The following is a 13,689-nucleotide window of genomic DNA, read 5'->3' as shown; positions in this document are numbered from 1 at the left end:
ATTACTGTCGGGTGTCTCTGGTCTGAGAATCGATTGCCATGACCTGACACTAACAGACCTCTTATGTTGGGAACTCGTACGACACGCTCTGCTGAACACGTTCAGCACAAGTCACAAGTTAATCCCTGGTCATCACTTCTCAACTGTAGTTCCTCACACATCGACAGTAAAACGCTGAGTTACATAGAACGGCATTCTGTGAAATAAGTCCGTAATATCAAATTCAGTTTGGTTTGACGCATCTCTTGTGCCGTCTCTATATTTTATTATTTCTTTTAGTCTGAGTAGGCAGTTACAAATACAACTTTAGTAACATGAAACTAAATCCCTAATTGAGATGTCTGTTTACCAGTACAATGGAATGGTGTAAAAAAATATATTTTAGAGCTCCAAACTAGCCTCGGACTTTTGAGAGGACCAAAGACTCGAGACATTTCTGTTCATTCTAAAATGTGGCCATTTAATTGATCTCCCATTTGGCCACCAGCAGTTTATGTCCATGTGTTTTGTGTGACCGAGCCACAAGACGTTTCATCCCCTTGTGATTAATTAATGTCAGATTCATCGTCTCGTCTCTGCCTCTCCTGAGAGATCTCTCATTGTGTTTTTGGTTCGTGACATTCTGGTGGATGTTTTTGTACAAATGCCTCATTTTACGACGAATACAGACTTGCAAATGTGCCTGAAGTTCTGCTTTCCCAGAGAGACCGAAGGGAGAATGCAACAAGTTGGCACAGGTATAGCTCCCTCACTGCAATGCAGTGTGTGTCCCAAGCTACCTTGTGTGCAGCTTTGGGTCGTTGGCAGTATGAACAATTTCAATGATCGGACTCGATGCAAACTGCATTCTCCGTATCACGTTATCAGTTGTTTACGCAGACTCGAAGCAAGATCCACTTGTGTTCGCTCTTCATACCCTGGAATTCCAAATTGTGTATATCGGACACGAACACCATTAACGCCTCAAAGGGTGCTACATTTGACACCCTAGCGGCCCTCTCGCTCTCGTTAGTCATACCCATGCTGCCTGGGGCCGAGGTGTGGAATGTTAGGAACGCTCTCGGGTCGAGCTGCTGCTCGGGTTGATCAGGAGGTCGAGCTCCAGAGCGCAGCTCGAGTGTTGCTGAGGCTTCATGGTTAATTGCTGCAAGTCAACCATAGAAGCCATTTATTTCTAAACTATATATTTATAGGATTCTTTTGAGTTTATGCAGGTGACTTAAAAGTGTTGCTGGAAAATGGTGGAACACTGAGCTTAATGTATGAGGCGGTGTCGGAATCTTTGCGGCGTGTCTGAACTGGAGTTAACATGAGGGATGTGCTGAGGAGTCTCTCCGAGTGTTGATGTCGAAACACTGATCGCGCCCGTAGGTGGTCTTAATCTGTCGACCAAGTTTCTTCAAGCACGGGCATAAAACATGAATTTATGCTGATCACGAATGTTTGTTTTTTTACATTCTTCTAATTGCATGTACAAGCAAGAAAAGTCAAACGTTAAACCAACCCTTCATCAGTTAAAGTACACATCTTCACGCACTCAGTTCTGAGGTTCCGATAAATGAGTTTTACGGTACATTCGTAGTAAACTCCCTCCTGCTCTTAGACATACGCAGCATTACACAACACTGTTGTTTGTTAGTTTACAGCATATTAGGAGCCAAGTGAACATAAACCATCCTGTTTTATGAGCCTAGTGTTTGTGAATAGTATAACATCGTTACATCTACCCATCTGTGTAATGTAACATGGTAGTACTGCACCAATTGATGTGGAATTGGTGGCGACTTCTTTACATTATTCAAATAGTCTCACAATGTGTTTTTTTTCTTTCTTTTTTTTTTTTTTTTGGGTGTGCAGGGAGTGCAGCTCTCAACCTTTTTTTGTAATTTGGTAAAAGAAAAAACTTGAGGACCATCTTCCTAATTAAATGAGAAGAATCTTTGATGCTTTTTCCGGTGCAGGGTTGCCTCACATATCGCTTTTTCATTTCAAAAACCCGTCATCCTCGTGTCACTGCATCCGAGGGAACGTGAGCGAGTTAAGAGTGTAAAACTGATATGTCATGATTGGAGGGTTGATACGCAAATGTAGCTGGTTATTGAAATTCGATATTATAATTTGACCTTTTTATCTGTGAATCCTTAAACACATTTAGATATAAAAACAACTAGCTTCTTAAATTATCAAAAATATGATTTTTAATTCATCTAACCATTTGCCAGTGCCTCCTAAGCCCACTAGATGGCGCTCTGAGGCCCGCTGGAGGAGAACAGAACTACTGAACATGATCCACAGCACTCTGGATCTCTTAATGTTGTGGAAACATGTTACTGCAGAGTTATTAAAGAAGGCAAAGTCATAACTTTGATCGCTGTGATTGCACAAGCCTTCAGTTCGCTCTTTGTCAGATTTGTTTGTGCTGTTCCTGTTGCTACACCTGGTCATCAGTCTGTGTCCTTCCTGCTCTACATCCTGTCCCTACTGTCCTCAGGACATCATGTGCAGGAAAGCTCCAGTAAGCTCAGCTGTCATATACATCTCTACGGCGTGAGATGAAATGAATATGCACAGATATCACGTCTATCTCGTAATGCACATTTTCTTGTTCTGTGATCAACGAAATAAAATGAAGCACAACCAGCTGCAGAGGGGGAGGTCACCGGTCTCAACTGTATTGGTAACGTTATCTGATACCGGATGGCGGCTCATAGATCCCTATTGACAGCAGTGTCAAAGTCTGCTTTCTCTACACTCCGCTTCAGGGTAGATTTCAGGGTGTGTTCAACAGTCAGGGTGAGGTTTAGACACGATCTTGTGATTTACACACACACACACACACACACACTGGACTTTGATCACTAAACTTGCGAGGTGGAGCATGTGTCACGGCCCAACTCTGTCAGTCAGGTGACTGCATGGTTACAGGCCAAATATTTTCATATATTAGAGTCACTTATGTCCATGTTTAAGACTCTACTGACCCATGAAACATACACATGTTTCACTGAATATGAACGAACCACTGAGATATGAATCGTGTTACTTGGTGATATCAGCCGAACCACTTTGGATGTGCACTGTAACAGCAGCAGGCTTGAAGTACCCTCTCATCCAGGCTGCTGTATCTGCTGTAGCAGAGGCAGGGACATGTCTAAGAGCAACATGACACTCTTATCAGGGACTGGACTGTCCCTCCAAGGCCCAGACCAGCATCCTCTGCTTGACTCTGGGTTTGTGTTCCTCACTTGATACGTTACTTCATTTCCTGCTCTTTTGAAATTCTGAGCATATCGTAGTGCGCTGCAGACCGGGAGTTGCACTAAGAGGCTAAATGGCCATTATTTACTGCTGTCTGTATTCATCTCTCTGACAGTTCTGTCCTTTTGAAAGCTTTAAGTCACATGTCATCATTTGGCTTCAAAAGCCATAATGTACAATTTAGGGTGAGCTCGCGCTCTTTGGAACTTTGAGACTCACACCAGTAGTTTAGCCTTTTGTGCACATGGGAGAAGACTTTCTGCCAGTCACCTCCTTGGGTTTAGGCAACAAACCCACTTGGTTAGGTTTAGCTAAAGATTGTGATTTTGGGTTAAAATAAACCCTTTCTGGTAGAAAGCACTGAAGGCATACTCCTCCCGTGTGAGCCTTTTGTGTCCCGGTCTCACTGACTGAAGTGTGCACCTCTCTAGTTTACTGCGTCGCTGTTTGATAAATGGAATTAAATTTGTCTTGATGTGCAACTGCTGTTGAATACGGTGCTGCAGGTAGATAATAGTTTACTCACTGGTGTTCACAAATCACTTAGTTTGATGTCCACACCAGTTGGAGGAGCTAAGTTGCAGTGGGAGACGACACGACTCAAAGGAACCTTTTTTGTTTTTTTGTTTTTTTTAAACAATAGTTTCAAAGAATTGCTCCAAGAGGCCACTAAAGAAACCCAAACACATAATATGCAGATAACAGTGGATTAGTGTTAAAAAAATGCCATCTGGACAATCAATACACACTGTAATAACTCGTGTCACAGACATGCCATTTTGCTGTGTGATCTCCAAATGTATTGGGAGTGTACCGCCAGTGTAAATCCCTTGAGCATACTCTGTGCATGCATGCTTGCCCCTGTCGGATGGCTGAGAGGCCTACTTTATACTTTGTCTTTCATGCTCTTAGGTTGTAGAAAGTCCTATTCACAAAAATATGTTCTCTTTGTACAAAACATCCACCTAACATGTGACCCCAAACTTCTAACGTTTATGTACTCGTGAGGTTTACGTCTAGTTCTGGTTGTACCTCTTACTCGTTATTGAATATACAATTCATAGATTTAGTCACGCTTCTCAAGCCATCATTTTTGAAATTCTCAATATAATGGCAGAATAGCTCTGGGCAGTGAATGAGTCTTCTTTTTTTTTTATATTAGGGAAGCCATCATGCTTTAAATAGGGTTGCAGCAGCAGCAGGACTCTTTCCACAGTAAGTGACATCATCTCTTCAGCCCTGCGGCAGTGCTTGAATTCAGCACAGACTCGGGTGTGTCTCAGACGTCCACCACAGCGGGGGACTGTTAAGTCACCTCACAGTGTCGAGAGAGCACCTGGGTCTGCTGGCTAGTATGGGTCAGAGGTCAAATCCAGCTCAGGATGTACAGTATAACTGAAGGTTGTCTGTGTGTATGTTTATTTGTGTGTTGGTGGGCACCAGGAATGCATTTGTAGCCATGCAGTCCATTAGTTGTATAAGCGGGTTATGTAAAGTGTTTGATACAGGGGCTACCATTTTTTGAAGTAAGGAGATGCTGCGGCACGTCTACTGTATAACGACGTCACCACTAACAACTTTCCTTCGTTGCTGTGGGTGGTCCAATAGAAGCTAAATCTAATCTGTTTGCTTCTAAGCAGCACTTTTAAAAAAACTAGCTTTTTTGGGTGAAATATGGAGTGACGAACCAAGATTCTGGCTTCAGGCAGTTAAGTTTGTTGGGCCATGTTAAAGGACTAAAAATGCTTAATAAATCCTTGGGAGAAGTTTTTATGTGACTGGGATTTCCCCTCGCATCTTAAAAACTTTTGTCAACACAGTTAGTCTTATTCAAAAAGTGCCGTGTTGTGCAATCAAATCCAAAACTCATTTCCAGTATAAGTTGTTCAGTCTTCAAACGGCGTAGGCACATGAGGATGGTTATGATTTCTTTGAGTACACTCATGTCATCACTCTTTCAAAGTGACTTCCAAATCCTCAAATAATAGATTGTATTAAATTCAATGGAAGGGTTTTTCAACAAGAGAAATGAATCGTACTTTAACAGACATAAAGTGTCTCCCTCAGTTCTGATTCTCGGCTCAGGCTGCGTCACTCGCACATAATTTCATTTTCTCTGTGGAATGAATCTGATAAAGCGCCTTTTCCTAGATGCTGTGTGAGAGTGAGTGCGAGTGTGAGAGTGAGAGCTTAATTTTGCAGGTGGGATTTAGGATTATACTGTAATTGACCTGTTTCAAAACGTGCTCACTCCTCCAGCACGGACAATGTTCTCTGAGCAGGATCAGAGTAAACCTAATCTCATTACTCTGTTGTTTACCTTTTGTCTTTACAGACGGGACGCATTGACAAATCCTACCCCACAGTGTGTGGTCACACAGGCCCGGTGTTAGACATTGACTGGTGTCCCCACAATGATCACGTCATCGCCAGCGGCTCCGAGGACTGCACAGTGATGGTAAGGTTTGCCACGCCCGTTCCACCTGAACCCAGACCTCTTAATTGGGGTAAATGCAACACACACACACACACACACACACATTATTGAGCTGATAAGTGTCTGGCGACTACGTGGTTTTGTTGCAGAAGGCCAGGCTGTTGTAACTCAGGGATGGGTGGATGGGTGCAGACCTCACCCTCTGGATTAGATTAGACTCAAATATGTGTTGCAGTAATCAGAGCCGGGGAATGATTTAGCTGTTTATTGAGCTGAGGTCACTGACTTTTTTTGAGACTGCAGTTGTACTTTCCTCCACATGTCCTTATTTGGGCAGTGAAGTGAGATCAGTGTGCTGCCTGTTTGTGTTTGCTGCTACTACTTCCTCACCTGAAAGTCCTGACTTCCTGTTAGACCCTCTCTGAGTCAAGGCCATATTTAGTTCATGTGTGCAGAAGTATAAGCCATGAAATGAACAGAGAAGCTGTCAATGGTTCCTCTTTTCATAGCATGTGATCTTTTGAAGGGAAAGCTCACAGCCTAAACAGGCTCTTGTTGTTGTTTGGTGCTGTAACTGCAGACTGATATGCACCATGATGTGGACGTGGCTACATCAACCATAAATGTATATTTTTACAAAAAAGAATGGATTTTAATCGTCACATCACGTAAAGTGCATAGTGCACAACTCGCTGCATGTTAACCAGTTCTGCTGTTTAAAACGTGCACATACAGAACCCTTTATATCATTGTATTAGCATGCTAAGAAAGGTGGTTGAATACATGGAGATAAATGCTACAGAGGTATTGCTAAACACTTCATGTGTCAACAGTAAATCTCTAAGTTAATTCATTTATCAGGAATCCTGTTGGGTGGGAGTGGTAAAGCAGACTGCATTCTTGTTTATCATTTTTAGTAGAAGGACCATGCTTGTTCTGTATTTTACTAAATTTGACTTTAAGTCTCATCTGTCACTAAATCTGAATATGATGTTTGGAGCACTTAGTCACTGCTGCCCCCCTCAGGTTCCTTTTGGTAACTACATCTTTGTGGTGTCCCTTTGCACAGTAATACAATTGGTAGGGTGGGGTTGACGGATTCACAATAACATCTTTCAGAGTTTAGATACGGGGGTAAATATAGGAGTCCCTCCGGCTTCACTGTCTGTCGTGTTCCTGAACTCTGTCCCGTCTATGACCCCACAGGTCTGGCAGATTCCTGAGAATGGCCTTGTGACTTCAATGGCTGAGCCAGTGGTGGTGCTGGAGGGCCACTCCAAGCGCGTTGGCATCATCACATGGCATCCAACAGCACGCAACGTCCTTCTTAGTGCAGGTAAGAGCCGTCTCTGTATCCCTGAATCTACAAAACAAAGTTCTATTCAAACAGAAGTCTTTGCGTTGTCATCTTATCATCTTAGTGGCAATAGATATTGTGTTTGACTTGGATGGGCTGCTTTCCTGCTCACCTTTTTATACCGCTCTGTCGTCAGGTTGCGACAACCAGATCGTCATCTGGAACGTGGGCACAGGAGAGGCTATGATCACCCTGGATGACATGCACCCAGATGTCATCTACAACGTGACCTGGAACCGCAACGGTAGCCTCATCTGCACCGCCTGCAAGGACAAGGCCATCCGTGTCATCGATCCCCGCAAGGAGATGATGATTGCTGTAAGCCGTTTTCAAAGGATTTCTTTGTTGTGACATGTTCTCTTTGTTGTATTGTATATGAGAGGTTAATATAAATCAAGGTGCAGTAAGATGGGGTTGCAAGTAGGGAGACTGCTTCAGCTGGAAGGCCTGCGTTCAGCAACCTTGTTCCCTTAAGTGTGACACCAAACTATCACTATATAGGGTTAGGGTATTATATAGGGTTAGGGTATTATATAAATTTGTGAAAGCTATTAAGTTCAATCTGAATAAAATGCTTTGTGTTGCCACTTGTCTAAAAGTAGAGCTTATGCTCAAAAGCTGAAGTGGACATGATGATAAACTGCTCAGGAGATGGTGACTTGAGCACACGCGTGTTACGCTGACCTGTAAACTACTCTTCACAGGAGAAGGAGAAGGCACACGAGGGCGCTCGACCCATGAGAGCCATTTTCCTGTCTAACGGCAACGTCCTCACCACAGGATTCAGTCGCATGAGTGAGAGGCAGCTCGCCCTCTGGAACCCGGTAAGCTGCTTCATGTGTGCTGACTGCTCTTCATCAGTTCAGTGGTATTGGGCTCTACGTCTCAAACTGAAACGTAGGTCTTAGAGCTGTCTTAAGGACTTGCAATACTGGATTTAACAGTCTTTAGACTGTTCAGAGAGCAGGCTTTTCATTTACGCCAACTGTATAAATTAAATGGTACACAAGTTTTAAAAATAAACACCACATTCACAACTTTTTAACAATGAAATCTGCTACATTATTCTCAGCTATTAAAAGTAAAACCACTTTTTCCTCTCTTTTTTTCTTTGAAAGCCATTTATTCTGCCCTACGTTTCTGTATTGTTAGTCTCCGCAACAGACCAACTGTATTATTTGTCGTGCTCTTCTCAGGATAACATGGAGGAGCCCATGACTGTTAATGAGATGGACACCAGCAACGGAGTGCTCTTGCCCTTCTATGACCCAGACACCAACGTCGTTTACCTCTGTGGGAAGGTGAGTTTCCTTTGTGAGCGCTCTATTGCTACGTTTCCACATCGCTGAATACAAAACTAAAAGACTTCTTTATTTCTTCACAGGGGGACAGCAGCATCCGTTACTTTGAAATCACAGACGAGGCTCCGTATGTTCACTTCCTCAGCACCTTTGCCACCAAGGAGCCCCAGAGGGGCATGGGCTACATGCCCAAGAGGGGCCTTGATGTCAATAAGTGTGAAATTGCGAGGTAAGCTGCGATGGACGGCTAATAACTATCGCTTAACACCAGAATTAGTTTTGAGCTTTGTTTTTAGTCAACCAGATCTAATATGGAGTCTCTAACTCCACCACTAGGAGGCAGGACGCGATCATGACATAATCATTCAGCCCTCTCGGGGCAGTCCACAGAATAAAAAGATGTCCGGGGCCTTTTGTTGTTTGGTAATCCATTGAATTTCGGGTAATTGTTTTTAATTTATATGTTGCCAGGTTCTATAAACTGCATGAAAGGAAGTGTGAGCCTATCGTGATGACTGTACCGAGAAAGGTGAGTCCAAGTCCTAAATGGCCACTTTGTTACCAGACCCCTAATCCACATGTTGAATCACCGGCAGCCAAGTGAGACCTTGTTTTTATACTCTGCTGCTTTTTAGAGTTTTCCTCACAGCGTTTCTCTTTCTCTTTCCTCGTCAGTCGGACCTGTTCCAGGACGACTTGTACCCGGACACATCTGGACCCGACCATGCCCTGGAGGCTGAGGAGTGGTTTGATGGCAAGAACGGAGACCCGATCCTCATCTCCCTCAAGAACGGCTACGTCCAGGGCAAGAACCGTGAATTCAAGGTGGTCAAAAAGAACATTTTGGACACCAAGAACACAGAGAACTCGAGCCCTGCCAACAAGTCTGCCTCCCCGACTCCATCGATTGTGAGTATTTGCTTTTTCCATGGCAGGATTACATTAGATAGTCAATCTTCCACTTGGTAGAGCTGGGCAATATGAAACAACAGATTTTCTTCTGATATGGATAACACTATCAGAAGAGGAAGTTAACTGTGAACTGGATTAGAGCTGCAACTAAAAATGATTAGAATAGTCGTAAAAATCTGCCAACTATTTTCAAAAATGATCGTTTGATCTATAAAATGTCCGAATATAATAAAAATACAAATTAAAACTTTCCTCAAAGGCCAAGTTGACATCTTGATACAGTTTTTGTCCAACCAACCAACAAAACCCCAAGATGTTCAGTTTACTGTCAAAGAAAAGACTCCTATTATTGAGGAACTGGGACGAGGGGATGCTTGTTACTTCTGTTAAAAAAAAAAAAAAAATCCTTAAATGATTAATTGATGTAATTGTTGCTGCTTTTTTTTTTTTTTTTTTTTTTTTTTTTTGATTGATCGACTTATTGTTTAATCTCTAGACTGCATAATATTGGGAAGTCTAAGTGAACATTTGTGTTTTTACATACATTGTAGTGTTTTTTGTTTTTTTACTGTGTGTGTGTGTATATGTGTGTCCATGCATACATGCATACACACACACTCACAATGTTAAGCGGACAAATTGTATGTGTTGGAAGCAGGGCAGATTGCTGGCTGTCTTCATGAGGTGGTTTGTAGATGTTATTCAACCCACTCTCTGACCCACAAACTGTTCCTGCTCTGGACGCCTACTGCTGGGCGTCCTGCCGCACCTCACCCACAACACAGCCACCCGCCTGGGACCCAGCCCATGCGTCTCTCAGCAGTTGTGCTCTGTAATCACAGCCCACTGGGCTCCAGCGCTGGCAAAGCATGTTAACCCTCAGAGTACCAGCCGTGCCACATGGCATCTACAGTCAGACTGTAGCTACCAGCTTTCAGACAGGAAGTGTCTTGTGCACTGTTGTGATGTACCTTAGGTTTGTTATCGGTTCAAACGTGACCGTAGTTGTGCTAGAAATGACTACAAACACAACAAAAAAAGTGTCTCACTCGTGTCTTGTGTTTCCCACAGAAATCTGAGGCCAAGCTGGAGGAGATCTTGAGTGAAATCAAATCTCTCAAGGACCTGGTGAGCAGTCAGGAGAAGCGAATCATCAAACTTGAAGAGCAAATGTCCAAAATTGCCATTTAGGGACCCTTTACCCAACCCGCTACAATTCAGGACGTTTCATTGGCCGGGGGGTGGGCGGGATCAGTCACTGCCTATCTCAATGACAGTGTTTCGCCTGAAGCCTGCCTAGCAACGATCCCTAGCAACATTCCAGTTGAACTTTTTCTTAGCCAGCCCCCGACCCTCAGTTTAACACAGGTGGAATGAGGACGTGTGGCAAATTTAGTACAAAATGCTCTTTGCTTTTCGGTGACAAAGGACTCTATTCCTTTTATTGTGTGGCAGTCTTTTTTTTATTTTTTATTTTGTCGTCTTGTATAAAAAGGGTTTTACATATTCCTTTGCATTTTAGAAATATGACCAAGAAAATTCCAATATCAATAGTCAGCATTTGCCATTGCGTTCCCAAATATTTTTTAAGTAGGTCTCAGTCTTTCATGTTACTATACCCCAAAATTATGTTGCCAAATTTGACATTTTGTTTACACCTCATCAGTATTTCTTTCTCTCTCTTTGTGGGACGAGTCAAAATGCCAACGGGGACACCCGGCACAGTAGACTGGTTGTGTAAGGATGTCATCAATGATTAACTATGGAACTAAAATAATTTGAATAAGATGAATGGTTATACTAGGAAGAACTCTGTAATGAGGCGTAAACGGGAGCCATTTAGCTGCCACGGTCTACACCCAGACATTACACATAAATGACCATTCTCGCCGTCTTTGTTGAAGCTGCACAACTTAACTTCTGCTTTTTGCCATTTCTTCTCGTTCCCGTTGCTTCCCGTCGTTCTGACTGTGGACAATAGTCCACGTAAACAAGCATTCCTCTCCGTCTTGCTTCATTAACACGCACTGTGTGCTTATTGGAGAAAGTGACAAACGCATTCCACAAATCTCATTGGCAGTTTCTGGTGTCGGGGGGGAGGAGAGGGAGATACTTCTATAAAGTTCTTCTTTCTGTGAACACTCTGCTGTAGTGACACAGTCACACTGGGTGATTGTTATTGTGACATCTATGTCCCATGTAAAACACCTGCTTTTGTTTCTGCGAGAGGTTCCGTCACCGACCTCGGTGTCTCGTCACGTGTAGTGGGATTATGTTTCTGTCGCTGTTCCTTCGCACTATATGCCATCTCAGATCTGCATCTTCTGTACAAACCAATACAGGAATCGACATGAAATGACTCATCAATCACATAACGTGACTATTTAAAACCTTCTGGTGATAAAACTGGAGTTTGCTACAGAAACTGTTCATGGTGGACCTTAAAGGCCTAGATTGTGTGTGAATATGTGCCTCATGTCTTTGGTCTTTTGGGTACCTGTCACTGTGGATATTCCTGCTGTGTTTGTTGTCGGGGGCGGCGGGGGGGGGGGGGGGGGGTTATGAAATGGACTCACGGTAGAATGTCCAAGACTGGCCTCTAACCTGGATGAATTGAATAGTTGGGTATTGCTTCACTGTTAATTTTAGCCTGTTTCTTGTTCCAGCTGTGCTTATTTCCCTCTTAGCACTTCCACTTTTTTCTTTTTTTTTAATAGTTTATTCCTCAGAAGCTCCTGTTCAGTTGAGTTATCACAAAATCAAGCAACTATTGAGTTGTCCAGCCTGAGCTGTTTTGACCAGACCGCTATGATAACGGCTCCTCTTGATGTTTTTAGATTTGATTACTGAGACGGGTAAAGGTTCAGTCTGTTGTTTGCCTTCAATAATTGTTACCACTGTAAAGACCTGAAAGTGCCATAGAGGTGATCATGCAAGTGTTCGTAGGGGACTGTTGTGAGAGTAGGTTTGTGTAGTAAATGGAAGAGTTGATCGGTGCCCGGATTCAAAACCACTTTGAGGTGCTATACTTAAATATACTTAAAAAGAAAACTATGTTCAAAGGACTCTGCTCCTAAAGTACTGTGTCAGCTGTTTGTGGACATCATGAAGTCCTGCCAGTCCATCCCACAATACACCAGGCAGCATTACTGGTCGAGGTTTGTTAGTAAGCAATGTGCCCCGGACATTTTGACACTTTCCACCTCGGTACGGGTATTCACAACATCTCGAAAAATTATGTCAAACCGAGAAGCTGTCGGCAGCCTTTTGAGTCATCGTGGCTTTGAGATGCAATTTGAGCAGCAAGTCGTAGAATATTAGCAACAGGAAGTTACAGCAGGGCTATAGAAATGTGTGTACTGCTCTATCTACCACTCTGTGGATTCTTTATAGCACTGGTCGCACGAGAGCAAAGGTTTGAGGAGTAGTGAATAGCGATCCAAAGGGACTCTGTAGGTTGGAGACGTGCAGTTGAAAGATAGATGTATGTTTGTTCTTTAGGAAAACCGAGTGAAAGCTGTGTAAATAACATGACCATAAAGTTTCTTTTTTTTTTTTCGTGGCTGTGCTGAAGAGGGTATTTGTGTGGGAGGTGTGTTTTAAATGTTTCTCTTCGTCTGTGTTCTCTGCACCTTGCCATAATGCATCTTGAGAAAAGCAGAGCCTCTGTTAATGTCGGAGGTCGCACCGATATCAAGAAAGAAAATCAGACCAAAATGAACCAGAATGAAGCCTCATGTTGGAGGTCTGCTCAGCGTTTTTGTTCATTATTCTTGCTTCAAGCATCAAACATTGATTATAAGAAAAAAATAATAAAGACTTTTTAAAATGGACTGTATCTTTTGCATTCGGTCATTACTGTTTGAAAAAGTGTTTTTTGAGCCTTTGGATACAAGCCTGAAGTCCAACGACTGCACTGAAGAGGAAGACGGTACTGGAAATAAAGCCTGGGCCTCTGTGAAGGCTAGGGCTGGTGTGGTGTTGGACTATATATGTTCTTGTCAACAAACCCCATGAAAAGACCAAAGTCAACAAGGAGTCCATGTCTCGGTAATTTACAACTTTCTCAGCCTGTCCGATGTGTTCCTCTGAAGACTTGCATCTTTAAAAATGGGTTGCAAATATTTGCAGTGTAATTGTTGTTTCCCTAAACAGCTGGGCTCTGTAGTTTTGAAGAATCATTACTCCGACAGGAGAACATTTGTTTTGGACTATTATTAGCTGCAGACCGTCAGTGCTCCAGTGAGTTTACAGCAGCAGGACACTGTGAGTGACTCAAAATGATCTACACGGTCCATTTTCATTGTCAGGGGGGGGGGGGAAGTATAGTATTTTCTAGGAAAACAGAGGAATAAGTGACATCAGGCTTTGGCTATACATGAAACACTTTGTCTATAGGATCAATTCATGATTCACTTTGGTGT

General features: G+C 43.0%; 1 protein-coding gene across 2 annotated transcripts in view; it reads left to right on the top strand.

Annotated features, from left to right (window-relative positions):
* The window catches only part of coro1ca (coronin, actin binding protein, 1Ca), a 31,287-nt gene extending 18,189 nt beyond the window's left edge, over positions 1–13,098 (top strand). For both annotated transcript variants that reach the window (XM_031856487.1, XM_031856486.1), the window contains 9 exons: positions 5,594–5,716; positions 6,902–7,031; positions 7,189–7,370; positions 7,757–7,876; positions 8,249–8,353; positions 8,437–8,582; positions 8,825–8,882; positions 9,029–9,262; positions 10,337–13,098. In XM_031856487.1, coding sequence (XP_031712347.1) covers positions 5,594–5,716; positions 6,902–7,031; positions 7,189–7,370; positions 7,757–7,876; positions 8,249–8,353; positions 8,437–8,582; positions 8,825–8,882; positions 9,029–9,262; positions 10,337–10,456 — 1,218 coding nt within the window. In that variant the 3' untranslated portion in view covers positions 10,457–13,098. The remainder of the gene's footprint in view (positions 1–5,593; positions 5,717–6,901; positions 7,032–7,188; positions 7,371–7,756; positions 7,877–8,248; positions 8,354–8,436; positions 8,583–8,824; positions 8,883–9,028; positions 9,263–10,336) is intronic.
* Positions 13,099–13,689: the final 591 nt, after the last annotated feature.

This window comes from Anarrhichthys ocellatus, unplaced genomic scaffold (assembly GCF_004355925.1).
Source record: "Anarrhichthys ocellatus isolate YVR2014 unplaced genomic scaffold, GSC_Weel_1.0 scaffold17, whole genome shotgun sequence".
NCBI classification, from domain to species: Eukaryota; Metazoa; Chordata; class Actinopteri; order Perciformes; family Anarhichadidae; genus Anarrhichthys; species Anarrhichthys ocellatus.
The sequence above is the reverse complement of the archived record's forward strand: the minus strand, read 5'-3'. Positions and strand labels throughout refer to the sequence as shown.